Below are 14,420 nucleotides of genomic sequence, written 5' to 3'. Positions count from 1 at the left end.
TGAATTGTTAATTAAAAATAAAGTGAAACTATGAGAAAGGTGAGAATTTCTTGATTTCTTACTTCCACTCTTTTAATATCCTCTTCCAAAACACTTAGTTCCTTCTGGATCTGTTCCAATTGCTGTAGATTAAAGAAAGGGAGAAAACAAAAAATTCTAATCTAAACCACATTGTCAACACAATGGAAAAAATTAACCTTACATTTGGTTTAAAGAAAAAAATAAAAGGCCTACTAAACTGATCATTAAGGGAAAAAGGAGACTGAAAGAAAATCAAAGAATTCGAATGTTGACATTCAAATATAGATAATACTTTTTATGGGAACATAATATTATATTTATTACAACAGACTGATTTTATAATGAAATAAAAATAATGAACCATGCTAATAAAGTGACTTAAAAATATAAGATATACAAAAAGCTTTCACATCTCATTTAATTTAAAAAAGGGGCACACAATCTAACCCACTTCATTAGTCTGAGAGTGGTTAAATCAACTCCAAAGCAACTATGAATTAGACACTGTAATAGTTACTTATCATGATTTTTAAAAACATTTAAGTATTTTGCTTTTCATAATGTTCCCATTGCATCACAGCCATTTTCATGTCAATAAAATATAAGCATTCCACTCACTAATAAGTGGATATTAGCCTGGAAAACCGGAATACCCAAAACATAATCCACACATCAAATGAGGTACAAGAAGAATGGAGGAGTGGCCCCTGGTTCTGGAAAGACTCGGTGTAGCAGCATAAGGCAAAACCAGAACAGGGAAGTGGGAAGGGGTGGGTGGGAGAACAGGGGGAGGGAAAGGGGCTTATGTGACTTTCGGGGAGTGGGGGACCAGAAAAGGAGAAATCATTTGAAATGTAAATAAAAAATATATTGAATTAAAAAAAAAAAAGAATTAAAAAAAAAACAAAAGAACATCCTGACAGCAGTAACTCAGGAATAATGTGCTTTTCTAGCATGCAATGCCTTGGGTTCTGTTTTCAGGACCATAAAAAGAACAAAAATCTAATTAATGATTTTACCTTTTAAAACTCCCATTATGTACACAATTTATTTATTTTACTTCTCTATTTTAAATAAATTGCTTGAAACTTAAAAAAATATATAAGCATTTCAATCATAGGATAATATTCAATTATAAATTGAAACATTTCTTAACAGAGATTTAAGATGTTAACAACTATCATAAGTGTAGGATTAGGACAAGTATCTCAAATATTATCATTTTCCTTGTATTATAAGGTTACTTTATTAAGAGGTGAGTACTGTTGGGGATTGGTCTGTTGCTGTGTATAGAAATGCTGTTCTGAGTTCCACGGTCTGGTTGCAGATTCTCATGTACACCAGCCTCTGTTGTATAAATCTTGCACCCCAATTTAAAGCTATTGGTCAAATAAAAGTGGATAAAGCCGATTACTGAGGTGAACATAAGGAGGCAGGTATTCAGCTACCACGCTGAGAGTCCCATAGGGACCATGAGGTGACAAAGAGGAAGAAGGGGAAATAAGAAAAGAGAAGGAGAAAAATGACGGAACAGGAGATCTCCATTAGACAGACACAATGGACCAAGAACACTTGTCTGAGAGAAATGCCTCCCACCCTCCAAGACAAACTGCTGGAGCAGAAATAACCCAGGCAAGACTCAAACAGCAAGTATTTGGGGATCTGAGGGGGTGGGGGGTGGGGAATTAACCAGTCTAGCAGACAGAAAGTACATTAACTCAACTGGTAATTGTGCTAAACCTGATTAAAAAAATCCACAGGATTCTGCTTCGATTATTGGGGAACTAAACAGATCATAACAACTAATAGAGTTATTAAATAACATTTGAAAATACCATTTACAGATTAAAATAGAAATTATTCAACAGAAATAGCTATAAAATTTTCATTATACACTAAGCTGCTTTCCAGAAACTCTGTACTACCCTGAGCAACCATAAACTGGCTGTTTTACTTTAACCCAAATATATACTAAACAATTTTAAAATGTAAAACAGTAGTAAATAATTGTATTAATACTGACTGCCAGATTTGAAGCAAATCCTGTGTCTATTAAGAAAATGAGGCACAGAAAGGCTAGGTATTTTGTTCAAGACCTTTCAATTGGTGTACAGAAAAACTGGAATGAGAGCCAAAGCAGCCTTCTTGCACTAAAACAACCAATGAACCACTGCAACACTATCTCAAGAAATAGGACCTTATGATTTAATCCTCTAACGCCGGGTAAAAGAGAGCATTTCAAGGTTTGTTAGCAATGGTATTGTCTACTACAGCAAAATAAGCACAGTGAAGGCTATCTAACTGACAAACTTATTAATCCAAATATTTATCACCTCATCACTTTGCTAAGCATGGAGAACAGTACAATGGAAGCAGCGTTTGTTCAAACACAGAATCTAAGTGAAGTCAGATCTTAAGTCAAAGATGGAGTCTTAAAGGGCTTACAAAATTTTACAATAGGTAAAGACAATAAAGACAAACTCTATGGCTATGAGGAAAGAAGTAGTGAAAGGAATCCATGGTAATGGATGCAACACCCAACATCAATTTAATCAGAAACAATGAACCAGAGTGGGCATGAGAGAAAGCTAACATTACAGAGGCAGGAGAAGTTAGACACGTGTTAACTGGAAGGAGGAAAAAAGCCAAATTTAGCCACCTAATCAAGGAAGAAGACATATTTATCAGAGAAATCAATGATTACAAAAAAGTGATTAGTATTACCCATGCTTTCAACTCAACATTGTGTCTACTTTAAGATAACTTTGCTCAATGTTAAAAAGTTTAAACCTAAGTGTCACGCCACAACATGTGAGCCAGCTACAACGTCCTATTAGTCCTCAATCCTGCCTTAAAGAAATCTTGTTTCATAGACATTTAAAATTCCACTGGTTTTGACTTCTAAATGAACAAAGTGCTCTCATGCTCACCTCTTAAATATTTTTATTATTCTGAAATGCATCACTGCTAAATAATTTTATTTAAAAACTGTTTCATTCTAAGGGTTCTTTAATATGAATGCTAAGAACAGTTAAAATAAAACCTGTACCAACATAGAAACCTACATCAACATAGATAACACACATCACATTTGGTCAATAATATAACCAGGAACAAATCAGTAATTTTTATAAAATATTAGAACTTAAAGTATGAGAGGGTATTCTGATGTCACCTGAAATGTCACAACAGTCAATTCTTATTTCTGTCTCATCTTTCTAGTTGTCCCAATATACCTATTTTAATATAAAGAGGCTGATACATACACACACACACACACACACACACACACTCACTTAACTATTCTTAATTGCTGAGTCATCTCACCAGCCTAAGGCTGCTATGCATTTAAGATGTATTACAAAAAAAACAAAAAACAAACAAACAAAAAAAAAAAAAACCTGGCCAATATCAAATAATTTATACTTTAAAAACCAAGATTTTAAGGCTATAGAATGATGGCTTGGCTGTTCTTCAGAATATGGGCTTGATTTCTAGCAGCTCACACCCAACCGGTTAACTCCCTTTAGAGGGGCTCTGATACCCTTTCCAGCTAGCCTCTATAGGTACCAGTCACATATGTGACACACAGACATCCATGCAATCAAAACATCCATGCACGTAAGATGAATTCAAATAACTTTTAAAAAGAAAACAAAATCAAGAATTTCTTATGAATCTATTTTAAATGAAACAATTAACCAAGGTACAAGTGCTATCCTAATGAATATAAAAAAGATATTAAAAGTTATCTTGGGTATCAGCCATGAAATTAAGATAAAAAGAAATCTGAAGAAAAGAAACTATTAGAAATTGCATATTAGATTCAAGCATTTCCATTTCAAGATAGTTTAGTACTAGTAAACAGATGACAAAAAACAAATACTTGAAAGAACTGTGCTAAACTTAGCCTATAGGCATCATAAACCACAAAGGAAGTACAAAAACTGCTTCAGAAATAAGTAAGACCCTGAAGGTGAACTGCTATCATGCAAGTAAAAGCCAGACAAACTTGAGTGATAAAATTCATTCAAATTTGACTGAATACAATTGTGTAATTTGAAACTACTAAAATTAATTGAGTAATTAAATAAATGACAATGATACTTCAGAACATATTTCTATGACATCAGTAGCAAGCACTTTCTGAACAGTGTTAACAAAAGAATCAAAGAAATATATTTAGATCCTTTTTTAAAGACTCAGAATCATAAAAACAAAGAGTTTGAAATTGAAGACTTCTCTACCACTGACAGTTTCTGTAACAGGTGAGAATAGTTTATGCTCACTTCCTTGAATTTCTGCTACAGGTTTGATAATGTGAATATATGTGACTAATAAGCTTATTATGTGAATTCAACTTTATAGCAATATCACTTAGAATAAAAATATACATGTCATCGAAAATAAAAGAATAATCTATTGGACTCAGAAAAAGCTGATAATCAAAAAAAAATAGCACAGCTCAATGTATACTAATTCTAGAAGAGAAACTACCAAGAGCAAAACATTTAACCAAAGTATAAGGAAACCCTTACTGTTCCATAAAATTAAGACCCATACTTAGTATCTAATGATAGGCTTGATATTAAGACAATCATTCAGCATTCCCAGAGGAGTTATTTAAAAAACAAACAAACAAACAAACACAAGAATTAATAAAGAAGTAAATGAACAAATAGGGAAAACAAGACAGCTTATTTAAAAGCAAATGTCGATGAATGGCAATAGCAATATACACTACAGTAAGATACAAATTGTTAGGGGCCAGAAAGGACACTCAGTGGTTGACTGCCATGTGTTCAGATTCCTAGAACCTACTTAAATGAAGGGCAAGCAAGGGAGGTTCCTTACAATCCCAGCATGTAGGAGGTAGATCCAGGGAGTCCCCTGAGCAAGTTGGCTAGAGAAACTGATTTTGTGACCTCAGTTTCATGTCAGAGACCCTACCCCAAAATATAACATTGAGAGCAACTGAAGAAGACACCTGGCACCATCATCTGACACCTAATATGTATAAACACACACACACCACACACACACACACACACACACAGAGTCACATAATAGCATAATAGTGTGTACATGTATATTCAAAAAGAAAGACACTATAAATTTAGTGCAATCACTTGGGGAAAAAAAGAAACAAATCCATATAGCCAAGCCCAGGCCAGTAATCCCAATACCTGGAACATAGAAGCTAGAGAACCAGGAGGCTATGCTCATCGTTGGCTGACTGAAGGCCAGTGTGAACAAGGTAAAAATCTACAGCTTAAAAACAACTTATTTCTCCCCACAAAAAAAGTTCAAATAAATCAAAAGAGGAATTTTGAAAGCCTGATCAAAAAATCATAGAGAGAAAAATGTATTAAGGACAATGAGATGGTTCAGTCAGGAAACACACATAACAAAAGAGCTTAGCTCTATCTCTGGACCCACAGTGGAAGGAGAGAAACACTTCTGGAAGTCGTTCTCTGAACTTCACACCCATGAAAGCACTCAGGTGATACCCTCCAACACACAAGTGCAATAGAAAAAAATGTTTGTTTGTTTTTTAAATCAATAATAACAAAAAAAATCAAAAAAGGATTAACACAAAACAACAAGTAACAGGTTTATATACCTGGTATTTTTAGTAGATCTACCTTAGGTCTAAGCACAAGAGAGACAAAGTGTATTTATAAAATCACATGCTAGCTGTGGTGGCCCATGGTTATAATTGTCCCATCACTGGGGAAGCTGAGGCAGTCTAGCTAACCTGCTTAGCCTAGTTGACAAGTTCTAGGCCAGCAATACATGCGGTTGTCATCCGACTTCTAGACAGAGGCACAAATGTGCACCTGCATGCACACAAAAGCAGTGTGATACACACACACACACACACAGTCAGTGATAAAACCACCTCAGACACAATACTTCAGGAATCAATATAGCAGGATCACAAAGACTAAGTAAAGAAGTAAAATACATATTTCCAAGTTTACACTGCACTATACTTACTATCTACCAGATGGTAAATATTTATGTAAAGAAATTAAATCATTTTCAAGGAATATAACCTAGAAAAGGCAAAAAAAAAAAAAAAAAAAAAAGAGAGAAAACTATAATGAAAAGCTATGAAACACTGAAGAAAATTGAATGAGATACTAGAGGTATAAACATCTCTCACGTTCAAGGATCAGCAAAATTATTTTTGTAAAAATGGTGTCACTAAACAAAATTCACAGATTCAATGTAATCTCTAACAAAATTCTAATGGTACTTCCACAGAAATAAAAAACAAAACCCCTAAAATTCCAAATAGCTAATGCAATCCTGACCTAAAAGAATAAGCTAGAGCCAGGCAGTGGTGGCGCACGCCTTTAATCTCAGCACTTGGGAGGCAGAGACAGGAGGATTTCTGAGTTCAAGGCCAGCCTGGTCTACAGAGTTGAGTTCCAGGACAGCCAGGGCTACACAGGGAAACCCTGTCTTGGGGGGAAAAAAGTCACAGTGTTTCATTATGAAAATCTTCATATTCAAATAATGTTTTTACCTAAGTAGTCCTCTGTTTAAAACAGTTCCATATAAAGTACAGTTCAAAACCATTTGCTGTAGCTAAAACAAAAAGAAGTACAACCATAACCCCCTGTATGCCAGTCTATAAAACCTGAACCATTGTGTAACTATTTAACAGGATCAATAATCTAAAATCTTCTGAAAACAAATCACAATATACAGTTTCTCTAGCTAGATTTCTAAATATTCAAAAAAGGCATGCAACATAGATGCATGAATTCTGACCCACAAAAGAAAACCAGAAGAGTGTACATTTCCCAAGTCATCTGTCAAAGTTAACAGTCTTTACAGCACTGCACAAGATCTGTATAAGAAAAACACAACTTCACTTTCACCCATGAGTATAGACATAAAAATATTTTAACAAGCCAAGCATGGTGGTCCACACCTTTACTACTAACACTTGGAAGGCAAAGCCAAGCAGATCTCTGTGAGTTTGACACCAGCTGATCTACAAAGCAAGTTCCAGGGCAGCCAGAGAAACTCTGTCTCAAATAGAAAAAAGAAAAAGAAAAAGAAAAAGAAAAAGAAAAAGAAAAAGAAAAAAAGAAAAAGAAAAAAATTTTAAATGAAGCACTAACAATCAAAGCCACACAATTACTTGGTGTGCTTTACACAAAGGGCTGACTTCAAGTAAAGAGATAAACTACCCTGGGAGATCTCATAGAATAAAAAACATTCTAGAAAAGACAACTCTGGGACAATCTTGATGGCTGGTCACTACAGCTACTGACTTTCTGATGTTAAATCTAAGTTATTTACCCATATTAACAGAATGAAAAGGATAAATTCTATGACTACCTCAGATATACAAAACTCCTAAAGCACTCAATCCCACTCATAACTGAAGAAAAGAAAATCCACTTACTCAAGGGGAACAGAAATGTATTTCCTTGAATGATTAAAAACAAAACAAAAATCCTAAAAAACAAAAACAACAACAACAAAACCCTACAGAAAACTCCATACCTAATGGTGACACGTCGAATGATTTCACTTTGAGATCAGCACCAAGACTAGGATGCCCAGCTATCACCACTTCTATTCATCACTGTACCGGATGTCCTAGCCAGCAGAGTAAGACAAGAAAAATAAATAAAAGATATAAGGATCATAGAGAAAGACATTGAATTGTTATTGCAGATTATGATGTGTACATTGAAAACAAAAAAGAATCTACAAATTAGAATTAATGAAAATCTAACAAGGTTGCTGGTGATTAAAAAGTACGTAAATCAGATGAATTTCAATGTATCAGCAACAATAAGAAAATAAAATTAAAGACATAGATATCATCTACATTAGCATTGAAATCATAAAATCTAAACAGGATGTGGAAGACTGATAGCTTTTGAAAGCATAAAAAATTATAAAAAATAGTTTGTAAGATATAAAAGTATGCAGAAATACCATGTTTATGAGTTCAAAGCACAATGCTATAAAGATATATTCCCAATTTTCTATTGAAGTCAATGCAATCCCAATGATAATCTCAGCAGGCTTAACATGGAAATGTATTAGCTGATTCAAACATGTGTAAGAAAATGTAAAGAGCCACTAAAAGCCAAAAGCTCCTTGAAGTAAAGCAGTCACTCTAGGTTCTAATGTATAATATGGTCCTTCCCAGAGGATAGACAGAGCATGTGAGCAGAAGAGAGAGCCCAGGGGCATGTAGATGTATAATGGATGCATAATGAATGACAGTGGAAAACTCCAGAGTAATGAGGGAAAGATGGACTTCAATAAGGAATGTTTGGATGGCTGGGGATCCATGTCAGAAGATCTATAAATGTCACGTCATATATAAAAACCTCCAATTGAAGCAGAATCCCAAATGTGAAAGATAACAAAGCAACGCTTCAAAGGACAAGACAGTACAGGGAAAATTTCATGACCACAGGTAAGGATTCTTTACCTAGCACAAAAGACACTGAAAGAAAAATAATTTGAATACCTTTAAGTTAGAAACTTCTATCAAAGAGCACAAATAAGACCAACAAAAAATAGTATTCCAAATAGCAGAAAACATGATCTTTATGAAAGACAGATTAATATGACAAAGTATTTATATCAAAACAACTTAAGACACGAAAAATGGAAATGCTCCAATGTCTTATGTAATCAGTACTTCAGACACACACACACAAGATAATCAACAGAGCTAGTGTACATAATATCAAAGCTCTCAATCCGCTAGCCATCAAGGAAATGCCCAAAGTCAAACTCCAAAGAGACAGAAATGCATACTTGAAGGAAATGTTTCTAGTTTCTCAACTAGGCAATGTCATCAACAATTTCTGGCAAGAATAAAATACAATACAAACACTCATATAAGTCTGCAGAAGGACTGTGTAATCCAAGGAGTACTGCTCAGTAAAACATTACAGTATTCTGCTTGTAATATGAAGATATACATACCCTATAACTTGCTGATTTCATTCGCACATATATATCACAAAAGTACATTTTCTAATACACACATATGGACAATATCGACATTGTTTATATACAGTAAAACTCGAAAAAAAACCATAAAAATAAGAACAACTTGAATGTCCACCAACAACTATGTTTATGGAAATAGTATTCACTTATTTCAACAACCACTGAAATAGAATCAGTTAATGTCCTACTTAGTTTTTTTTAAGATTTATTATTATTATATATAGAACACTGTAGCTGTCTTCAGACAAACCAACAGAGGGCATCAGATCTCTTTATAGATGGTTGTGAGACACAATGTGGTTGCTGGAATTTGAATACATGACCTCTGGTAGAGCAGTCAGTGATCTTAACCGCTTAGCCATCTCTCCAGCCCCGCCTCCCCCCCCCCCTTAGTTTTTTGTCAACCTGACACAAGCTTGAATCATTGGGAAAGAGGGATTCTCAACTGAGAAAACTTCCCCACAAGACTGGCCTGTGGGGCATTTTCTTGATTAATGATTGACGTGGCAGGGCCCAGCTCACAGCAGATGATGCTACCCCTGGGCAAGTGTTCCTGAGTTGTAGTAACAAAATAAAAAACAAAAAACAAACAAACAAAAAAAACAAACAAAAAAAACAAAAAAAAAACCCCAAAAAGCAAACAAAAAGCCAGTCTGAGCAAAGCCTGAGGAGCAAGTCACTAAGCACACTCCTCCACGGCATCTGCTTCACTTCCGGCCAGGACTTTCCTGGGTGCTGTAAGGCAACTCGACACTTGATAGATGAAATAAACCCTTACCTCCCCTAGTTGCTTTTAGTCATCGTGTTTTTTTAATCACAGGAGTAGAAACTAATTAAGATAGACAACTAGTCATGTATGTCCATTCAGGCTTAACACTGAGCCACAGAAAGCAGGAGCTGATTACAAACTGTACAAGTACCATTATATAAAGCTCTAAGCTGGAGATCTACAAATAGTTTTGCAGCAACACATTCAAGAACGTCGAGGGAAGTGACAACCATAAATAGCAGAATGTTAGCCAGCAGGCAAGTAAGAAAGAAATCTGAAAGAGTGTAAGCAGGTAATTCTGGAATCCCAGTAATATTCTGCCCGGGAATCAAAAAAGTTATGCACATGTTATTCTATTTTAAAGCATAACCTTAACTGATACAATCTTCCATCTTTTATTTCACATAAAATTGCTAAAATTCAACTCACTCAAATTCCAACTGAAACAAACTAATAAAGAAGTTCCAAGGTTTGCCAGAAAGTCTATTTCAAAAATAATTCAAGTAAAATACTAAACAATAATTCAAATACTGGTATAGACTGAATGGACACAACTGCTTTTACCTAGAACTCAAATTTCTACCATTCTAACTATGAAGAAAAACTAAAACATTCATCTAAATACGGTTATTAAATGCTATTGACTCTAATTTAGCCACTAAAGAGCTTAGTAGTCCAATCTTTGTGGAATGCCTTATCAAGTTTAGGAAGGGGCTATGGTTTTTGAAACCATAAAGAAGTAAATGGAGCTGGGCAGTGGTGGCACACGCCTGTAATCCCAGCACTCTGGGAGGCAGAGGCAGAGGGATTTCTGAGTTCGAGGCCAGCCTGGTCTACAGAGTGAGTTCTAGGACAGCCAGGGCTACACAGAGAAACCCAGTCTCGAAAAAAAACAAATCTAAAAAACCAAAAAGAAGTAATGGCTGAAGTGTTCAATGTAAAGAAGAGGTGTCTGTCAGACCTGTGAGGCAGCTCCAGAGGTAAAGGGACAGACATCCAGTCTAGTGATCTGAGTCGACCTTTGGGACACACATGGTAGCACAGAACATAGTTTCTCAAGTTGCCTTCTGACCTGTGTATATGCCACCTCTTCCTAACCTAACCCCACAAAGTAAATATATTAGCTTTTTATACTTAAATAAATTAGCTCCTTGGTTACTTGCAATAATTAAAACTAAAATAATCAAACTCAATCATTCATGGACACACTAATCAAACGTTCTAGCAAATATTTATGTACCTCTCACTATAGGCTCTAATATCCAGATATACTTTAAATTAATAGTTTTTTTTAAATTAAACTATCTACACAAAATGTATAGCACAAGAGGAAACCAGTCAGAAGGCTATTAAGACTCAATTAAAGTCAAGCTGAAAGAGCCCCAGTATAATCCCCAAGAAGCTGAATGGCAAAAGAGAAAAGCAGTACACTGCTCTGTGAGTCAATGAAGTGCCTACCACAGGAATGTTACTACAAAATATCGGCAACCAGAGAAAAGACCTAAGCAAACCACACGGAAGTGTTACTGTAGGGAGACAATTCTCCTTTCAACTCACCACTCCAAGATTTATACTTCAAGACAGTTTTTGCTCAAAATTATTTGTACACAAATATTCATAGACTAAATAGACCTGCTCAGAGGAAAAAGACAGACTCATTTTCTGACTAATAAAAACAGTATCTCTCTACAGAACAAAGACTAGCCAGATTTAGATCTCTGGAGCCTAAGATCCCTCACTGTAGCACAAATCCATTGGATGTCCCAGACTAAGCGGACCCATCTCCACCCTGCCCTGGAAGGCACATTCAGGCAATGAGGAAACTGTTGCAGCCAGACAGTTCATGATAATCAAGTCTTTAGTCTCAACCCAGGAGACTCAGGACTTTGGCCAGCATCAATAAAACAAGGTGGGGCTAAGAGTGAGGTAAAATTATCAACCCTTTCAGTTTTTTATCACTATAAAACTTCTGTTAATACTTAAAGGACACTGGGGAGAAAAAAACTCAGTAACTAATGAAAAGTACATTATTTCCATATGTAGAAAATTACCAGATATTTCACTTAGCACCCATATATCCTAATATGGCAGGCCTATTTATTTTATTGATGCATTTACTCATTCATTATCAAGGACTTGAAATGAACCAAATAACATTTACAATAAGTTATAAGTAAATCTAAGTAAAAAAAAAGAAACACGTAAAATGACTACAACAAGCGACAGAAGGCTCCCAGTGTACACACTACAATTAAAGAAAAATCCAAGCATGATTTATTTTCAGTTTTGTTACTCCATATAATCCAAGGACCAAGGGCCTCTACATCATCTAGGACTTGCTAGAAATGCATACAGTTGGGGTCCAAGACTCCCTTAAATAAAAACAAACAAAACAAAAACAAAAAAACAACTACTACTTTTAGCTAGATCCTAAGGTCAATCATAGATCCATGAGCTCAATCATAGCTTAAGTACTGTGTGGGCTGGAGAGACAGCAGGGAGAATTGCCCCTCTTGCAGGGGACCTGGATTTAGTTTCTAGCACCCACATGGTGGCTCACAACCAACTGTACATTCAGTTCCAATGAGATCAGGCCCCTCTATGACCTCCTCTGGCACCAGGTGCACTTGTGGTATGTACATTTACATATATGCAGGCAAACATGCATACACATAAAATAAAAATGAGTTTTAACTTTAAAAAAGCACTACTCCATAGAATAATTTAAGCAAATAAATAACTGACCATTATCTGCTCTCCCACCAAAACCACCAAGAGACAAGTGAATCTAAGTATGTAATAAAGATAGTGTTTCTATCAATAAGCATATAAAATAAAATTTCACAAGAATTAGGACAGGGAAGTAAAGTCACAAACCATACAAAGAGTATTTAAGCATTCACACTAGCATATTCCAAATCTTGACAAAAAGGCTAGTAAGATGACTAAAAGAAGAAAATCTTATAAAAACATTACTCAATTTTATTTTTAAGTTAGCAGTCTAGAACATAGTATACAGTAGATTACATATTTTAATATTTAATAATTTAATTGAATAAACAAATAAAAATTGATAACTAAAAGCACCTTTTAAGCAGCTCCTAAAGAGATTTGAAAAATTCAGACTTCAGTGTTACTTTCTATATGTTGCCAAGAGCACAGAATTATCTTCACATATTATCTATGTGTGTGAAAGAGCTGAAGAAATATGTGTATTAAATTGGAGCATTCTGGTTACATATTAGTGAATACAAAATTGTCTTTTAGGTATCCTGCATGACTTAAGACATGGCAAATAGGTTTTAACTATTCTTTTCATATGCATTTTCTCCCCACAGGAAAAGCTGCAACGTCTTAAGTTTTATTTAAATTTCCTGGTTTTGAGAAAAATTCACGATGGTTCTATTTTCCACTTTTATTGCTTTGAGATGAATCATTATGGTAAGCTGAGACCTAGCTCCAAACAGTATTTTGAAAATATTAAACTGAGATGGGCATGGTGGCATACACCCTTAATTCCAGCACTCAGGACACTAAGACAAGCAGAACTCTATAGAGCCAAGGCCAGCCTGAGCTACAGCTTCAGGCATGCCAGGGCTTCACAGTAAGACTTAGCCTAAAACCCAAAACAAACAAACAAACAAACAAACAAACAAAAAAACCACAACAAAAGAACAAAAGAAATTAAAGGTTTTTAAAATAACAAAGCTTAAGAAAACAACACCCAAATTAAATGCTTTTAAATTAAAATACTTAAACACGTTTTAGCCTGAAATGCTTACATACAATAGATACAAGAAATAACAGAAACTGAACATAAACATGACATAACATACCTCTCTCTTATTTCTCCTTGCAACCTTGAGGAATTCCATAAGGATCTGTAGCTGAGCTGCATGTGATTCCTAGAATAGAAAATTTTAATTTTCCTTAACAAGTTCAAATTTTTCATTAACAACTGTATAGCCTGTATTACAGATAAATTCATTTATGTTATTGTACTACTTCTATATGTTTTCCCATCTGCTAGTTGCAATTTCAAAAAAAAAAAAAATTTAACTTATTTTCCATAAAGAATAACAGAAGAAATTAGTGCTCTGCATATTTAAAAAAAAAAAAAAAAAACAACCCATTTTAGGCAATGCCTTCTTTTCCCCAAACAAACTCAATAAAATCAAGACAAAAATCACAATAGACCTAAACATGGTCTCTAAACATGAAATGATTTTATTGATATATGATCAATATGACCATGACATTTGGGATATCCTCAAATCCATATAATGAATAAATTGCAGATGAATAAAATTCATGTCAGGACAAAAGCAGAATAATGAGACAGTTTATAAATACAATTCTAACATCTTAAACATTTGAAAGGGAAAATAAAGATTAACAAAACTTTCATTTATCTCATTATGCAACAGAATTATCTGAAGCACTATTAAAAAGGACACTTGGTCAGTTCTAAAATTTTTGATATTACTATTTTACAAAAGTTCCCAGAAAAGAAGGCTCACTGTGAAACACTGCCTTCTGGACAAGACGTAGCTGCTATGCCACAAACTCACATCAGCAGTGGCTACTTGTATAAGACCTCCCAAAAGACTGAGCTAATCAGCACTCA

At 34.7% G+C, this 14,420-nt stretch overlaps 1 protein-coding gene across 5 annotated transcripts in view; it reads right to left on the bottom strand.

Annotated features, from left to right (window-relative positions):
- Cop1 (COP1 E3 ubiquitin ligase) overlaps positions 1-14,420 on the bottom strand; it is a 113,057-nt gene that overhangs the window by 77,831 nt on the left and 20,806 nt on the right. For 3 of the 5 annotated variants that reach the window (XM_052200018.1, XM_052200019.1, XM_052200020.1), the window contains exons 6-7: positions 13,630-13,698; positions 63-122 (exon numbers count right to left, since the gene is read on the bottom strand). In XM_052200018.1, coding sequence (XP_052055978.1) covers positions 63-122; positions 13,630-13,698 — 129 coding nt within the window. The remainder of the gene's footprint in view (positions 1-62; positions 123-13,629; positions 13,699-14,420) is intronic. The other 2 variants (XM_052200021.1, XM_052200022.1) reach the window with 1 other exon arrangement.

The sequence above is a fragment of the Apodemus sylvaticus genome, chromosome 12, assembly GCF_947179515.1.
Source record: "Apodemus sylvaticus chromosome 12, mApoSyl1.1, whole genome shotgun sequence".
NCBI lineage: Eukaryota > Metazoa > Chordata > Mammalia > Rodentia > Muridae > Apodemus > Apodemus sylvaticus.
The sequence above is the reverse complement of the archived record's forward strand: the minus strand, read 5'-3'. Positions and strand labels throughout refer to the sequence as shown.